Source organism: Talpa europaea (assembly GCF_964194135.1).
Source record: "Talpa europaea genome assembly, chromosome: 7".
NCBI classification, from domain to species: domain Eukaryota; kingdom Metazoa; phylum Chordata; class Mammalia; order Eulipotyphla; family Talpidae; genus Talpa; species Talpa europaea.
The window spans coordinates 83,937,050-83,954,641 of NC_140074.1; the positions used below are offsets into that span (position 1 = coordinate 83,937,050).

The 17,592-nt window shown below is 54.4% G+C and overlaps 1 protein-coding gene across 2 annotated transcripts; it reads right to left on the reverse strand.

Annotated features, from left to right (window-relative positions):
• Positions 1-826: 826 nt before the first annotated feature.
• Positions 827-17,292, reverse strand: FLOT2 (flotillin 2; the record flags this gene model as incomplete). Of its 2 annotated transcripts, none has more annotated exons than XM_084238622.1 (11): positions 827-865; positions 976-1,125; positions 1,413-1,596; positions 1,989-2,203; positions 2,293-2,412; positions 2,513-2,626; positions 2,738-2,856; positions 3,248-3,371; positions 4,417-4,507; positions 10,015-10,096; positions 17,244-17,292. In XM_084238622.1, 11 exons carry the CDS (start codon positions 17,290-17,292, stop codon positions 827-829), a joined length of 1,287 nt encoding a protein of 428 aa, XP_084094748.1. The 2 variants fall into 2 exon arrangements, with proteins under 2 accessions (XP_084094748.1, XP_084094749.1); XM_084238623.1 differs by lacking the exon at positions 4,417-4,507 and adding an exon at positions 6,549-6,639.
• Positions 17,293-17,592: the final 300 nt, after the last annotated feature.

Genomic DNA, 17,592 nt, shown 5'->3' on the forward strand with positions numbered 1-17,592 from the left:
TGATCCCAGAAAGGTTTAGCAGAGTTGGGACCAAGCCCTACTCCACCCAGCAGGAGCAAGTCCATGAAGGGGACTTCCCTGAGCACACAAAGGAGCCTCCTAAGGCAGTAGTAAACTGAGGGAGCTGCTGTATACAGGAGGCCTTACCTTTGTGCCCCGGGATGGGGGAGAAAGATTTCAGGTATGAGAGCAGACCTGGGGCTAGGGCGGGGTAAAGTGAAGGGCAACAGCCCTGGGCCTGTAGGCCACAGCCACCAAGGCCTAGAGGGGCTGAAGTCTGAGGCCTGGGGCTTCCTGGGGCAGGGTTTTGGGTTGGGAAGACCAGGCCAGGAGAGGGGAGGGTGGCCATCTTACCCAGACCCCTTGCACCCATGCTGACCTCTGGCCAGGGCCACAGGGAGGACGGACAGATAGATGCACAGAGAACTTCAAGGCACCAGGATTCTGAGGAGTAGCAGGGCCACCCCCCGCAGACAGTGATTATAATAAACATCTTCAGAGCTTACACCACACGACATATATATAGGGTGGAAGGAGAGAGGCTGAGAGAGACACAAAATGGGGAAGAAACACACAGGCAGATGAGGGTGAGAGAGACAAACCAGGTGAATATGGCAGTGAAAGTGAGGGTGTGGGGCAGAGGAGAGGAGGGAGACAGAGATGGGAGAGAGGGCAGAAAGCCAGAGACGGCCTGAACAGGCAGCACTTCTGGTCCCTACAAAATAAGGCACCAGAGTCAGTAACGTTCCCATTGTCCCTGTGGTATTAAAACGGGTGCTGGAGGGAGGGGCGGGCGGCGGCTGAAGGACGAAGGCCTTCTGGAGTCTCACACCTGTGCACCGGTGGCCTTCTTGATCAGGGGTATCTGCAAAGACGGAAGAAGCCATGAAGTCCAGACTCTGGGGCCCACAACCCTCCACCTGAGCCAGTACAGCGTGCCGGCCAGATCACCCCCGTCCCTCACCAGGCACACACCTTAGACAGGTCCACGCCTGTGAGGGCGTGCACAGAAGCAGGCAGCTCTGCCAGCAGTCGGCTCACTTCTGACGTCACCTTGCTGTTGTCCCCACTGAGGACCACGATCTCATCAACTTTGGTGAGTGGGGCGGCAATTTTGGCAGCAATCTAGCAGATGGGGCGAGAAGAGAGTTTGGTTGGTATCCCTGTCTACCTGCCTGCCCAGCAGGCATGTCACCCAAACCCCAAAGCAGCCTGGTGGCCCTTATTTGCAAGCCATGGTCAGAGAGACCCCATGAGCCAGATACGAGCCCAGGCTTGTCAGTTTCTTGCCCCCTGCCAAGGATTCTCCCATTAAGTGCTTCTAGTCAGCCTGTCGTCATGTTACTGACAAGGCCCAGAGGAGTTGTGGCACTTGCCCAGCTAGCCCCAGTCTCAGGGTGAAGGAGCCTCACCTGCGGGAGGGCCTCCAGCACCAAGGCCATCTTGGCTGAGTCCCCGTATTTCTGGTAGGCCTCAGCCTTGAGCTTCATCCGCTCAGCCTCTGCCTTGCCCATTGCCTCGATGACTGCTGCCTCCGCCTCCCCAATTTTGCGGATCTTCTCAGCCTCTGCTTGCGCCAAGAGCACCTGCTTCACCCTGGGGGTTTCAGGCCCGGCAGGATCAGTGGGGAGTGCCAGGGTCCCCTCGAGTTTAGTTTGGGGGTCAGCAAACCCTCAAGCCCTCTGTTCTGGCAGGTGTAAAGTTAATGAGGGGATGATGGTGGGGGCTGCCATGGCAACTTGATTCTGGCCAGGGAGAAGCCACTGGCTCCCAGGTGCTAATGGGAGAGGGGACGAGCACCACACCCTCTGTGCTAAGCACTACCCCCTTTACTTGTCTTCCTCACAACAGTCCCTTCACAGTGAGTACTGGGGACGGGAGGGTTGGTGTTAGAAGCTGCTTCCAAGCTATGGTCAGGAAGCTGGAGGGATCTCGTGGGTGGCAAAGGAGCTGGCTCACCCCCAGCCTCGGCTCTGGCTGGCACTCACTTTTCCCCCTCGGCGATCTGTTGTATGCGGTGGGCCTCGGCCTCGGCGGGGCGGCGCACTGTGGCGATGAGCTCCTTGTCTGTGCGCAAGATCTCCTGCGCCTCCACTGCAATCTGCTTCTTGCGCTGCACAACCTCGATTTCAATCTCTTCTTGCCTGATCTTCTGTTGCTCACGGGCCCCTTGTAGTTCATAGGCCAGCTGAGCCTCGGCTGTCTGTAGCAGGAGTGTTATCAGTACATCAGGGGCTAGTCACCAAATCGTGGGCCCTGAGCCCTAACCTGGGATGCCCTGTGGCTTCTCACCTTGATGTTGACCTCCTCACTGAAGGCTGACTTTTGCAGCTCAAAGGCTCGCTTGGAGTCGGCAATCTTGGTATCTGCCATGAACTTCACATCCAGCATCTCCTTCTTGCACTCGGCTTCCTGGGGACCGAAGGGGTGGGTGCTGAGGGTCCCCTGAGTGACCAAGGTCTCACTACCCATGCACTCCTTGCCTCGGGGGCAGGAAGGAAATCCCACGTACCCGGATGCCAGCGTCCCGCTCAGCCTCGGCCACGCCGATGTCGGCATCTCTCTGTACCACAGCAGTCTGGGTCTTGCCCAGGGAGCTCAGATAGTCCACTTTGTCATATACATCCTGGGGAAGGAAGAGGAACAGTCACAGGTATACAGGGCATAGAGGCCCTTCCCACCAAGCCCCCCATCTTTGACAGATGCTGGGGCCCACAGCCTTCCCATCACACCGCACCTTAATGGTGAAGCTGAGGATCTCGATGCCCATGCGGCCCACATCAGGGGCTGCCACCTCCCGCACCAGTTTGGCAAACTGGTCCCGGTCCTGATAGATCTGCTCCACAGTCAGGGTTCCTAGGGGCAGAGCGTCATAGGTTGGCTCCCCAGGGCCCCAGCCAGCCGGGAGGATACTTGCACTAGAGGTCTAAGTGTATGCAGGATCGTGTGGTCTAAGCTGTCTTCCTGGGGTTTCTTCTTAACAGTGTTTAATGCTGAGTCTCCTTATGCAGCATCCACGTTGGATGAGGAAAAGGGTCCTAAGCAGCACCAGATGCCTCACCAGATTGGCAGTCCCACACAACCCCAACTCCCTCAGTTGCCCTCCCCTTCATTCAATTTGCCCAAAGTTTTAAAGGAAATACCTGGAAGAAAACATTTCAGCTTTTCAGCTAGAAAGCTGAGTGGAACTTACAGCCCCCCCCGCCCAGCCCTGCAACCCTCCCTGGGACTGGTCAGGGCGCCTCACCGAGGATGGAGCGCAGGTGTCCCTCCAGGGTCTGAAGGACAACGTTCTTGATGTCCTGCACATTCTTGCCCAGGAACTGCTCACAAGCCACAGCTAGGAGCTCCTTCTCCGTCATGATCTTCACCTGCCGATGGTCACAAAGGCCCCTGAGTCAGGTTGAGGGGAGGGAGAGGGAGGCCCCAGCCCAGAGGTTTAGAGGGTGATGCTGTGCTCCTCCCTCCTTTCTCAGACCTAGAGGCCTAGGGCTGGGAGGGGGCAGGGTCTGTCTGGGGCCTTTAGTGGGATGGACATATGGAAATTTTTACTGTGAGAAATTTCATCTTCACTGGCCCCACTGGGCCCTGGCATGGCCTCTGGGTGGGCAGAGGCCCACCACACATAGCAGATCACTGAGAGTGAGAAGTGAGCACCACCATGGGCATTTGGGGCTTGCCCCCCGCCCTTCCATCCCACTGTTCCCTCATTAGCCAATTCCTCTTTTGCAGATTCCCTGCAGTAGGGAGACCTGCAGGTCGAGGGACAGAAAATGCAAAAAGGAGCACGAGCAGCAGGGAAACAGACAGATAGAGACTAGGGAAGAAAGTCCAGACAGGGCAGGAGACTGGTCCAGGGGGTGGCCACTGAGGGTGGGCATCTTCCTGCCTTTCCTCCGAGGCACTAAGCCAGTAAGCCTATTACATGGCCGAACCTCACTGCCCTGTGAAGCTGAGAGGTGGGAAGGGCAAGGAGTCCCTCGCCCGGGCACCGAGCTGGAAATACAGCGAAGCCTTGCCTCCAGAGCCCAGTGCTCTTCTGCCTCAGATGGGCTCACCCTCCGGCCCCACCCCTTCAGCCCCGACCCAGGGAACAGGGAATCTGGATTCTGGGGCTTGGTATTTTTGACACCTGCAAAGAATGGGGTGGGGTTAGTGAGACAAGAGCCCTCTGAACTGCTTCTGTCCCTCGCAGGCCCGCTGAGGAGAGAAGGGTGACTGTTAGTCCTGCTGGGTGGCCAAGGGGCGAGCGAGTACGTTCCAGTGGTGAAAACGACCCTCTCCTGGAAGAAGGAGGTAGGGGCAGGGGCTCTGGAGAGACTGCCTCTGGCTGCCGTCCTCTCCTCCTCCCCCCAAACCCCAGCACGGGGACGAGGCGGCTCAATGGACATGCGTGGGGCTGCTGAGTTACTATACCTGGGCGACACCCGTCACAGTTAAAGCTACCCCCTCGGCCGTCTCTACGTCCTCGCAGCGGGGCTGCAACGTCATAATCTCTAGGGAAATCCTGCCAAAAAACGCAAAACAGGGGCATGGGTCTGGGGACCCAGGGCCGGGACTGTGGGGAGATAGTCCAATATCGCACTGCTGCGGCTGGGACGGGCCAGGGGGTCTATTGCTGAGGAGGGTGGAGAGGACTCTTCAAGGGGTCAGAGCTGGGAGTATGTGAGGACATGGGATGGGTGGCAGGGTACAGCTGGCTCCAGGAGAAGGATGGGTAGAGTGGGTACAGCTGGCTCCAGGAGAAGGCGTCTTCTAAGTGTCCCCCGTGTGCACATATGGTTTCTGCTTAAATCAGCCTGGCTTGAAGAGAGGGAAAGGCAGGCGAGACGATTTGGCTGTGGGTGTGTGGGCTGGGAGGGGCTAGGGAAAGCCCAGGCACAGCTGCGTGTATGTCCGTGGAAGGCAGGGAAGTGCTGGCATGCACAGAGCCATGCAGGCTATCCATGGATGCCATCTGAATACCCCCGTAGCCCTCACCCATCTCCTGGATCTGCTGAGCACCCAGAAATGCGGCAGGGGGCTGCCGAGAAAGCCCTGCCTAGAGTTCATGTGGGAACACACCTTCTGCTGGGCCAAGACGGGGTCAATCCTGCCCCTGATCCTTGCCAGGGAAGCCCTTCCTGGTCCCTCTACTTGGCAGCAGGCTGTGACTTGAAGACTACCCTCTGGGGTTGGGCCCACGTGGTTCATGTGGAGAATGTAGGCTGGGGTCACACTACAGCCTTCTGGCAAAGCAGCACTAATCCTAGAGACCTGTTCTGCCCACACATTCTGAGTCCACGTCACCCAATTTAAAAGGGACCAGGGCATCTGCAGTCGTTTCATGCAGAGTAGTGGGTTTGGAGGGGGACAGGCCTACTTTACAGGAGGTGGCAAGGGAGGCTGTGGCCCTACCCATTCCAGACAGGGTATTCCAAGCTTCTTAGGTCTCTGCGCTGAAGCCTGCCCTCCATGGCTACAAGGTGGGGAAGGTCCCTTCCCCAGTCAGAGAGGGCAGGATGTGAGAGGAAGGGCTTTTGCCAGAGAAGGCTGAAGGGCAATGTCATGCAGAGGGGAAGGGATGGGGAAGAGGGCATTTAGGTCTTTTCCAGCTGGAGACCCATGACATGCAAGCTCTGAGGGGTAGGGGCTTTCTGATGTTCACTGCTGCGCCCACAGTGTCTGGAACTGAGCAGGTGTTCAGAGAGTGGGTGAATGGAGCAATGAGCAATGAGATGAGAACCCACACAGTACCAAGAAAGCACCTAAAGTTACTAACAAAAATTACTAAATGCCCTGGCTCAAGAGTAGATTTCACCAGCTCTGACTGCATGGCAACGGAGAGTGAGATGCTAGATCACTGGCTTGTCAAAGGGAGAGCCTATCGACGATCAAGTTTCAGTTTCTCTAGCACTTCTTTCCCCAAAATCCTAGAGCAGCCTCCTATCACTTTACTTGCTTTTCTGATATCTCTACCAGGCACAAAGAGGGCAAGATCCTCCCCGCTTCCCAGATGGAGAAACTGTAGCCCAGTGACGAGAGACGACTGGCTCAACAAAAGACCTGGCAGAGGGGAATGGTAGAGGCTCTTTACTCTCAGGCTGGTCAAGGAGATGGGAGGGGGCAAGGGGCTGGGTGAACAGAAGTCGCCATGGAATCTACTTCTGGCTTTGTAGGAAGGAGGGCTGGGCCTGCCACTGGAGTATCAGGCTGGATAAGGGGCTAGCAAGGGTTTCTGTGGTGCCTGGGGGACTAGGCCCTTAGCAGTAGTTAGCACTGAACTCCCATTGCTGAATGTCCAGCTCTGTCACATAATCAGAACTGGTCGACTTGGGCAGAGCTTCCAGAATCCCTTGCTCTTTCCCCAGTAGCAGCCCCAGTCGGGGAGGGCAAGGAAGCTAAGGATATTTAGGGATCCATCCTGGCACCCAGAGCAGCAGAGGTGGGGGCAGAGGGGAGGGAGGCACACTCTCAGGAGAGGACTCCATCTGGCTCCTGCCTGCCTGGCCCCGCAGAGCAGGAAGAGAGAAAGTTAGACACAGGGGAGGAAGCAGGTGGGTTATTACCTGTGCAACCCCAGTTACGAATAGCGGGACCCCCTCCGACGTCTCAATATTCTCACAGCGACACAGGATGGTCATAACCTCCAGAGACAGTCTGAGGAGCAGCCAGGGGAGGGGTGGGTAGGGAGAGGTAGGGACAGGAAGGGTAGGAGGGGACACAGCAAACACACACAGTGGTTACCAGACAAGCACCGATGCCTGATGCCTGGGGGTCGGGCAGGGGCGCTCTCAATATTTCAACCCCCACTGCCAGCTCAGCATTGGGCTGTAGGGAGACAGAGAAAACCCCATGCTGGCTTGAGCCCTCTGGGTCTCTGCTCTAGCCCCCAAACCCTTCTAAAGAGGAGCTGTTGGGGGCTGGGGAGGTGGGCCCATGTCCTGAGGTAGGAAGGCTTGGGGCCACCACCTCATTCTCACAGGAGATTCCTGGCATAGTTTGGGACATTTAGCCTCAGCTCCACCCTCTAAACACAGGCAAACCTGTGTTTGCAGAAATTGGGAGGGGGAAGCTTCTCTGGGGATTAATGAGCCACCATAAATACTGGCTCCTCCTATTCAGGGCAGTAGGAAGGCAACTTAAGGCCAGAAAAGGCCAAAGAAGATTCTGGACTTTTTGACTTGGGGGCTGGGTGGTATGTGTCAAGGAAGGCTGGGGGAGAGAGCGTGCCCCTGCCTGGGTAGTCACAGGGACAAGCGGAAGATGACGGAGTAATGCACTGGGATTTCTAAAGTTGGGCACAGGTAGAGAAGAATCATGGTAGAAAACGCTGCTAGGCCCATCCGTCTTGGGCCCCTTGGCTGTGTGAGTGTACGTGCGCTCAGGCTGGTGGGCCAGGCGAAGGCTGGGCTGTGGAAAGTGTGGAAGGGGAGGCTGAAGTAGGAAGAAGCAGGTGAACTGGGAGGGTGGAGGGTGGGAAGCAGCAGGCAATCTGGAGCCCCCTCAGCTCTTATAATGCCAGTCCTGGGGGCCCCCATCATGCAGAGGTGCACAGGCTGCCTTCATTTGAGCCCCTAACACTGGCACTCTTGGGCCTGAAGACTGTTGACCCAGCTCAGACAGGAACCCACCAAGCTCTCTTCCGGGGAAGGAGAGGGAAGTAGGAGGGAAGGAGGGAGAGAGGGGGAAAGGAAGGAGAGAAGACAGGAGGCTGCAGCTCAGATGCCAGGGGAAGAGGAATGGCTCAGCTAGGGGGAGAGAGCTGTCCATATCAGGGCTTCAGGAGAGTACAGGACGCAGCAACAAAGTGCAGGAGGACGGATGCCCTGAGCCTGGAGGAAGCATGGCTGACACCGAGGGTGGGTGACATAGGATGGCTGTGGAAAGTACCTTGAGGATCCAACTGGGTTTTAGCAGCCTCTACTCTGACCTGAGAGGTTCCTACAGCCCTAGGGGAATAAATGCCTCAGTCTGTGGATGGGACCCCGATTAAACTAGGGGGCAGGAAAGGGGTTGTCCCCAGAGCAGTGGCCTAACGAGGAGGGACTACAGGCTCAGACTACCAGTCAGGGGGCTAGAGGGAGCACACCCAGCACACTGAGTTTCCTAAGATGAGGCCCCTTTCCAAACCTGCTGTCAGAGAAGCCTGGCCCTCCTGTCCTGGCCCTTTGCTCCCTGGAGTAAGAAATGGGAAGGGAAGCAAGAATGTGGATGCCCATGCAGGACAGGCTTTAAGTCTGGAACTCTCTGGGCCTGGCGGTACTTTGCACTAGATTCTCTATTGTCCCAGGACCTTTTGGCATGTGGGGTGTGGTGGCAGTGTCTCTAGAGGGGACACCCCATGCTTCTGACAGGCTAACAGTCCCACTCAGGAGTGTCTACGTCTCCTGAGAGGAAGTTTGGCCAGTATTGATTACTTTCAGATGCTTTTGGCCCTGGGCCAGAAGAGTCAGCCAGCATCCCTCAACTCAGGGCAAAGTGCGGGGAGAGATGGGAGAACGCAGGGAGGTTACTAGGAAATCAGTAAAGTTAAAAGTTGCAACCTGCTACTCTAGCTGGCACCCTCAGCCTCTTTGAAGCCTCAAGTACCAGCTGTTCAGTATGGCTGTGGGGCTTCTCCCGACCCACTGGTGGAGGATTTCCACTGGAATCTCCATTGCTTCATTTTTGGGATGACCAACCCTTCCCACTCCCCCAGTTCTGCTGTCCCCGTTTTCTAGATCCTGGTTGGAAGGATGTAGGCCACTCCCCCGATCTGAAATCTTGAAGGGGGTGATAGTGGGGAGGTGGCTGGCATGACTCATCTCTCTTGGGTGGGCAATGAGGGTGGCAGGACAGGCCAGTCCAAGCCTGGCCCTGCTGGGGTCTCTGGGGGAGCCAGCAGGTGTAGCCTGATGGTGGGCTCTCTGGGAAGCTGAAATCTCCCTTCCTCTAGTAAGTCTTTCCAGACTGACTGAGGAGGTCCACAGGACTGGCCTGTCCTACCTCAGCACCAATTTCTTGGATTCCCCACCCCCGTCTCTAACACATTGTTGTCACAAGCCACTTCACCTTGTACATCTTTGGTATTTAGTCCCTGCCTGGACTATCCCTGAGCTTGCACAGGTGAGGTGAGGCTGTGCATAAGATGTCTCATCAGGGCCTCCCTGGTGGCGCAAGGGGTTAAGTCTCAGCACTATGAAGCTATTCGCAGCCACTGCAGCAAGAGTTCAATCCCACATGATGCTAACCCACAACATGCAGCAGACCTCGCCTGTCTTGCCCGTTCCTCCCCTCAGCAGTGTATTTCAGTCAATCTGCCTGTTCTGCTCCCCACTCTGTCTCTGGTAAAACTCTCATACTCTGCCCTCCCTGCACCCCTGGCCTGCACCCAAGCTCTTGTATGCATAAATAAAATAAAACTTAAAATAAAAAAAAGATGTCTCTTGGGCCTCCCTGGTGGCGCAGTGGGTTGAGCACAGCGCTGTGAAGCTGTCCGCAGCCTCTGCAGCGCGGGTTCGATTTCCGGCTGGCCAGGGAGAATCCCACATGGCACAGTAGATCTCTCCAGCCTCGCCCCCTTTGCCTGTCTGCCTGTTCTGCTCCCTGCTCTGTCTCTGGTGAATTCTCTCATCCTCCTGCACCTCTGGCCTATACTCTAGTTTTTGTACAAGTAAATTAATCTTTGAAAAAACAAAAAAAGATGTCTCTTTAGCAGTTCCCTCCCTCCTTAGACCCACTATCATTGGGGTATAGAATTAACACTTTGAGCTAGAATCAGGAACTGGGATTCTGTCTGAGCATGACCCTGAATTCTCTAGGGTAGAATTCAGGCTCCAGTGGAAAAAGCACAGCCACTGGGGAGATGGCGGCTATGGACAGACCTCCCTGTGCCACCCGTTTCACCTGCTTCTTAGGAGACCCCACCCTCCAGAATGGAATGTGGCAAGTGGCAGATGCTCTAGCTGTCGGGTGGGTGAAGGCAGGAGCACCAGAAGTCCTTTTCTCCCTTGCCCACCATGACGCCAGGGTCCCAAGACTCCAGGTCCTTACCTCTGAGTGTCGGAGATACACCACCAGGCCCAGGCCCAGCCACCAAACACATACTGTTTATAGTCAGAACCACAACAGCCTCCTGGAAACAAAGCAAACAAACCCCTGCTGGTCAGTCTGTTCTTGGACCTTTCTCCCCTCCCTCCCACAGCAACTTTGACATTTACCTGCTCTGAACACTTGACAGCTCCCATTTTGGGGGTCAGGGCTGAGGTTACACATCAATGGGAGACATGCCCTTTAGGGGCATGGAATCTAGTTTGGTAGGCAAAAGGAGGCTCTCCAATGAGAGGTTGAGAAGTCTGTGTGTGGGAGTGGACAGGAAAAATGCCCATATTTTATCCAAGCATTCACTCAAAAACAGAGCATTTTTCTGTGCAGAGGATACAGATATGAAGACACCTCTTGTAGGAGGAGATGCAACTGGGAGGGACCTTTCCTGGAGGTAACTGGAATATCATGTGATTTGCTTGTTAGGGCACAGATAGGGAAGCAGGGGACCTGACACTAGGAGGCTGACAGGAGGGAGTCTCCAGGTGAAGATGGGAGCCGGTGGGGTAGGTTCTCCATTCGCAGGCCCTTCACGGTAACTGTTCCTCTTATGGGCCAAACAGATGGGGGGAGATAAGGTCGTACCAATGAGAGAAGAGAAGGAAAGAGAAAGGATCTAAAAAGGAAATGGTTCCTGGAAACGAGATATTAGCCAAACTGAATGTTGCATGTGGCCACGACCCAGGGCTATCAAGCTATCAGCAGCCACTGCAGCATGAGGTCACTGGCCAGGGAGCTGACCCACATGGCGCAGCAATGGACATGTTCAGCATGCCCTCCATGCAGAATGAACATATATCAATTCCCGAAACTCTTGTAATGACCCTCCCTGCTAATGCCAAAACTACTTATCCAGTTCAAGAAAACTTTAGTAAAAGTTGGAGAGGCAGTTAAGTTGAAGCACAAAGAAATGTACAGACAACAGATGGTTCAAAGGAAATGAGATTGGGGGAAAAAGCCAATGGGTGTCATCACTCCCATGTTCACAAACCTGGGTTTTCAGGAAAGTCTTGGAGCATGTGCCTCCCAAAGTCAAAGGTCTGAGTTAGTTATTCGTAATTGTATTATAGCCTCTCTGGGAACCTGAATCAGGGAACAAGGTGGGGTGATGGGGCAGAGGGTAGATCAGTGTCTCAGATGTTAGACTAAGGAGCAGGGTGTGTGTGGTGAGAGCGAGCACCACACAATACAAGGGGGGAGAGGGGGGAGAGAGAGAGAGAAAGAGAGAGAGAGGAAGAAAACACAGGGATATAATGTAGTGAAACTCCCATACTCTGCCCCCCCCCCCCGCACCCCTGGACCTGCACCCAAGCTCTTGTATGCATAAATAAATAAAATAAATCTTTTTTTTTAAGGATTTATTTTTATTTATTTATACAAGCACTGGGTACAGTCAGAAGTGCGGGAGAGTGAGAGAATTCACCAGAGCCAGAGCGGGGAGCAGAGCAGGCAGAAGGACCGAAGTACACTGCTGAGGGGAGCAGCGGGCGGCAGGAGAGGTCTGCGTGCCATGTGGGATCCTTGCCGGTGGCCGGGGATTGAACCGGTGCTGCAGAGGCTGCGGGCAGCTTTGCAGCCCAACGCTCAACCACTGCGCCACCAGGGGAGGCCCAATAAAATAAATCTCAAAAAAAAAAAAAGCCTTTTTTTTTTCTTTAAAGATTTATTTATTTATTTATGCATATATAAGAGCTGGGGTGCAGCCCAGAGATGCGGTGGCGGGGGGCGGGCGAGAGGCTCCACAGAGACAGAGTGGGGAACAGAACAGGCAGACTGAGTGAAATACACTGCTGAGGGGAGCAGCAGGCGAGCCAGGAGAGGTCTGCTGTGCCATGTGGGTTGCTCCCTGGCTGGCCGGGGATCGAACTTGTGCTGCAGAGGCTGCAGATTGCTTCATGGTGTGGTGCTTAATCTCTTGTGCCACCAGGGAGGCCCCTCTTTTTTTTTTTCCCACAAATACAAACTTACATTTGTATTTCTGAAACACTACTGCACAAAGGGAACATACTGGCATCAGAGAGAATGGGTAGAAGCCTCTTAGAGTGACCCAGGCTGATGTGGTGGGTAATGTGGGAAGGTACTTCTAGTCTTGTGCAAGGGAACTTTCTGCAAGGATGAAAATGCTCTCCAGTTGTGCTGTGCAGTAATGCAGCCACTAGTCACCTGTGACTACTGAGCACAGGAAATGTGACTGGTGTACTGAGAAATTTAAATTTTATTTTATTTTTTTAAAGATTTATTTATTTCTGGGGCATGAGAGCTGGGTTACAGGCCAGAGATGTGGGGGGTGAGAGGATTCACCAGAGACAGAGTGGGGAACAGAACAGGCAGACTGACACTGAGGCACAATGTTGAGGGGAGCAGTGGGCGAGACAGGAGAGGTCTGCTTCGCCATGTGGTTTCTCCCTGGCTGGCTGGGGATCAAACTTGTGCTGCAGAGGCTGCGGGTTGCTTCATAGTGCGGTGCTTAACCCCTTACATGGTGCTTAACCCCATGCGCCACCAGGGAGGCCAAGAAACTAAAATTTTAATTTAACTAATTTCAATTTATTTTTTTTTTTTTAAAATTTTTTTTTTTTTTATAGAGGCATGCTTTATTTATTTGTTTGCTGGTTTGTTTGTTTGTTTTGTTTATACATGCACTGGGTACAGTCAGAAGCACGGGAGGGTGAGAGAATTCACCAGAGCCAGAGCGGGGAGCAGAGCAGGCAGAAGGACCGAAGTACACTGCTGAGGGGAGCAGCGGGCGGCAGGAGAGGTCTGCACGCCATGTGGGACCCTCCTCTGGTGGCCGGGGAGCAGCCGGGGATTGAACCGGCGCCGCAGAGGCCGCGCGCAGTTTCGCAACCCAGCGCTCAACAGCTGCGCCACCTGGGAGGCCCTAACTAATTTCAATTTAAATGGCCACATGGCTAGGTGCTACCAAACTGGAAGTATAGGACTTCCCTGGTGGCGCAGGGGTTAAAAACAGCTATCAAGCTATCAGCCAGCCACTGCAGCTGGCCAGGGAGCTGACCCACATGGCACAGCAAACCTCTCCTGTTTCCTCTGCTGCTCTCTTCAGCAGTGTATTTCAGTAGATCTGCGGTTTTTTTTTTTTTTTTTTTTTTTTAAGATTTATTTATGAGGATTCACCACAGAGTGGGGAGCAGAAGAGGTGGACTGACTGAGATACATTGTTGAGGGTCAAGACAAGAGAGATTTGCTGTGCCATGTGGGTCACCTCCCTGGCTGGGGATTGAACATGCGCTGCAGTGGCTGCTGATAGCTTCATAGTGCTGTGCCTTAACCCATGTACCATCAGGGAGGCCAAGATTTGCCTGTTCTGCTTTCCATTCTGTCTTTGGTGAACCCTGTCCTACCCTACCCCCCCCCCCCCCACCTCTGGCCTACACCAGAGTAGGGGCAGGAGGAAGTCTTAGGTCATTTCAGTTTCTTTGTGGTGGAAATACCTGTCCAGAAGGTTGTAGCTCAGAAGAAAGTCACTGCAGGCTTTTTTACTCTGGGGAGTAGGACAAGGGAGGCCTCCAAGGACAAGCAGTTAATTTGAAACCTAAACCATCTTTGGGATCCAGTGAAACTGGAAGAGGGACAAAAATCTCAGCTTGTTCTACTTCTTCTGGCCTGATGGGGGCTGGGCGCGGCTGTCTCCAGCCAGCTCCAGTGTAATTCTCCGTGTGCTCCGGCAGGATGTGGCGGCAGGGGCGAGTGCGCACTCTACCTTTTGCTTATTCTCTGACCTTGGGAGCCGACTGCCACAGCTCAAGTTGAACCGTGGCCAACAGGGCCAAGTTCCAGGGTAGCAACAACAGGAAGCTGGACTGCTAGGCTGCCCTGCCCCCGACTGGCTCCCCACCAGAAGGCATCTTCCTTCCAACTTCCAGGTCACACAGCCTGAGTACCACTCCTAAAAGAGGATACTTAGGTGTGTCTTCCTTGACCTCCCTAGTGCCCACTGTCTTGAGACCTGGAAGTTCTCCTAATTTTGTCACTTTTAAAAATCCAACTTGCTTTCCTTTTCTTTGTCCTCAACCAAACTGAAGAATCACAGGGTAACTTCCACCCAACTCTCAGCTCCTGCCCTGACACAGTTGTATTCTTCCCTTTCTGCCCTCTTCTACTTCTTCCTACCAGTCCAGATAGACCATTTTGTGGCCTTCTCTCACCATACTTCAGGAAATCTCAGAATGTTTATAAATACATAAGAAACATTCGATTAAATTATCAAAATAGCCAAATATGTCAAGCAGTAATATGTGCTTCTTTATTAGTACATCAAATAATAAGATCTAGTGGTAGATCTAATAAATAGCTTAGTTTCTAATTAATTTCTTTTCTTTTTTTCTTTTTTAAAGATTGATTTATTTATTTATATAAGCACTGGGTACAGTCAGAAGCGTGGGATGGTGAGAGAATTCACCAGAGCCAGAGCGGGGAGCAGAGCAGGCAGAAGGACCGAAGTACACTGCTGAGGGGAGCAGCGGGCGGCAGGAGAGGTCTGCGCACCATGTGGAACCCTCCTCCGGTGGCCGGGGAGCAGCCGGGGATCGAACCGGCACCACAGACTGAGGGCAGCTTTGCAACCCAGCGCTCAACCGCTGCGCCACCGGGGAGACCCAATTTCTAATTAATTTCTTAATTTCCTCTCACCCCCCACCTCTGGCCTACATCCCGATTCTACTAAATAAATATAAAAAAAAAGTTAGTGAAAATTAAAATGAACTTTCCCCCCATTCAAATGCACAAAGCTCTAAATTCTATGCACAAAAGCCAGGTTAAAAACCTCTGACCTCTTGAAGAGATGAGAAAAAGGTGTATGTATGATATTTGGATTCTCTTTAAATTCCTGGAAGTACAGAGAGAAAAAGGTTTCTTATTACAGAAGGAAGGAGGGAGGTTGGAAAATAAGAGTATCCAGACTTTTCAGGTGGAAAAGATGACCATGAAATATATCAGCATCCTCCTGAAACTGGGCTGAGTGAGATGCCTCTGGACTCAGATGCAGTCTAAGTAACCAGGTGCGGGCAGGTAGGAATAGCTGCTCTGCCCTCTTGGGAGTCCACTGAATCTCAGTTTAATCATCTCATCTCAAATCCCAAGGTACTATACACCAGGCATTATACCTGCCAGTTTTCTCCCAATCTTACTTGACTCCAGCACCCCCAATTCTCAGCACAGCCTCCACTTTCCACCCCTAAAACAGCTTCGAAGCTAGCACTGCACCAGCTTCTGGCCAGAGGACTAGGTTCCCCGCAACTGGAGGGGCTCTTGGGCTCTTCTTACCCTTCCGCCTCAAGGCTCTCTTGGAGAGCTTTTGTCTCCTCAGTCCAGTGGAAGGCTTCCAGAAAGACAGTCCTTAAGAAAAACAAACTGGGAGGGCCTCCCCGGTGGCGCAGCTGTTGAGCGCGGGGTTGCGAAGCTGCCCACAGCCTCTGCAGCGCAGGCTCGATCCCCGGCTGCTCCCCGGCCACCGGAGGAGGGTCCCACATGGCGCGCAGACCTCTCCTGCCGCCCGCTGCTCCCCTCAGCAGTGTGCCTCGGTCCTTCTGCCTGCTCTGCTTCCCGCTCTGGCTCTGGTGAATTCTCTCACCCTCCCGCACTTCTGACTGTACCCAGTGCTTGTATAAATAAATAAATCTTAAAAAATTATTAAAAAAAAAAAAGAAAAACAAACTGGGGGTGCAGATTCAGGTTCTAAAAGCCTTTTTGGGGAGGGGAGCTGGGAGATAGGCCCAGGTCTTACAGATGGCCAAGTGCAGCATTTTATATTTTTAATTTTCTAAAGATTTATTTATTTGTGAATACAAGAGCTGGGGTGTGTGAAGGGGGAAGAGGATTCACCAGAGACAGAGCGGGGAACAGAACAGACTGACTGACTGAAATACACTGCTGAGGGGAGCAGTGGGTGAGAAAAGGGAGGTCTGCTGGGCTATGTGGGCAGCTCCCTGGCCCACCAGGGATTGAACTCATGCTGCAGTGGTTAAGCAGAGCAGCTTGGCACTTCCTCTGACCCTAAGGCTACCTCTGGTCTTTAGAGAAGTTAAATATTCCACTTCCCTCAGTGGAGTAGGGTCAGGGAGAGTGCGATTTCCTGTCCCTTGGAGAATGATTTTGAGGTCCAACCTGAGCCGAATGCCATATTCTGGGCTAAAAGTTCCCAACAGATTGATCACACATCTTAAGGCTGGGGAGCTAATAAACCCTGACCTAACCCAGCCCCTTGTACCCATTTCTGCAGCCAGCCCTAACAACTGCACACAGCCGAAAATAGGCATTGACAGTGGGAAGACATGAAGAATTCTGAAGCTACAGGCCTCCAAGCTGTCGGGAAACACAGCCCTTCCCCAGCAGTTGTCAGGCTGGGATGTACAAACTGGTACAAACTGGTGGCCATCTCCCTTCAAGATATCCAGTGTACAAATTAAATCGCAGTCTTAAGGCAAGATCTCTCTCCCCTTTCCAAAGCTGCAGTCCCCAAGCCCCACTTCTAAGCTCACAGAAATTCTGGAGCCTGCAACAATTTTGCAATCCAGCCTCGGAGCAGAGCCGGGTTTCTCAACCTGTAGAGGCCGCACCCGCGACTCCCTGGCTGTCAATTCCCGGAAACCCTAGCAAGCCCCAGCCTGCTCGGAATTAACGGGTCTGCCGGAGCCGGGGGAAGCATCCAAGTCCCAGCGGCCTTCCCCATACAGGCACCTGCCCTCCAAAACTGCGCGAACCACCGCCAGTCCCTGGCATTGGAATCCAGCCAAACCGCTGTGTTCTGGGAACCGCGGGGCTCCTCCTTCCCGGAACCCCAAAGCGTCAGTTCGGGACCCCCAAGGCCGCACAGTGGAGCGGCGGGTGTGTGTGTGTGTGTGTGTGAACCCTGCCTCGGGAGGAGGCGGAGAAACGAGGGAATAAACACGAGAAAACACGCAGTTGCAGCGGAAGCCCTAGGTGGGTGCGCGAGGGCGCGGGATACTGAAGGTGTGGTATGGGGGTCCCTCCTGGAAAGGGGGTGCGGGGGCGCCGTGAGCCAGGCCCAGCACCCCGGTAACCCCAGGCTTACCCGTTTGTTCTTCAGCCCTGCACCCACCCCGAGTGCCCTCCCCCCGCCTTTCCAGGCACTGCGCCCGCCCCCGAACACCATCCCGGCGCTGGGCGCCTCAGGCCCACCTACCTCGCTGCCCCCTCACCTGAAACCACCAGCGCCTCGTTGGGCCCCACGGTGTGGCAGTTGCCCATGGCGTCGGCGGGACGGAGGGCCCTCGGGGAGCGCAGAGACCCGGACCGCAGCAGCCGGCCTGCACCCTACACGCCAGCCGCGCCCAGCCTATCCCGCCACCCCCAGCGGCCGCCCGCCCGCGCCCCTCCGCGCCCGCAGCCCCGCCGGAAGTGTGCGGCGGAGGGCGGGGCCGGCTCGCGAGCTGCAGGAACGAGCGCGAGCCGCGGCTGTCCACACGCTTTATTGCACGGCGGTCTGGATCGCTGGGCTCAGCCCTATAGCACCCCGGAAGGCGCACCCTGTTCCCACGGTACGCTTCA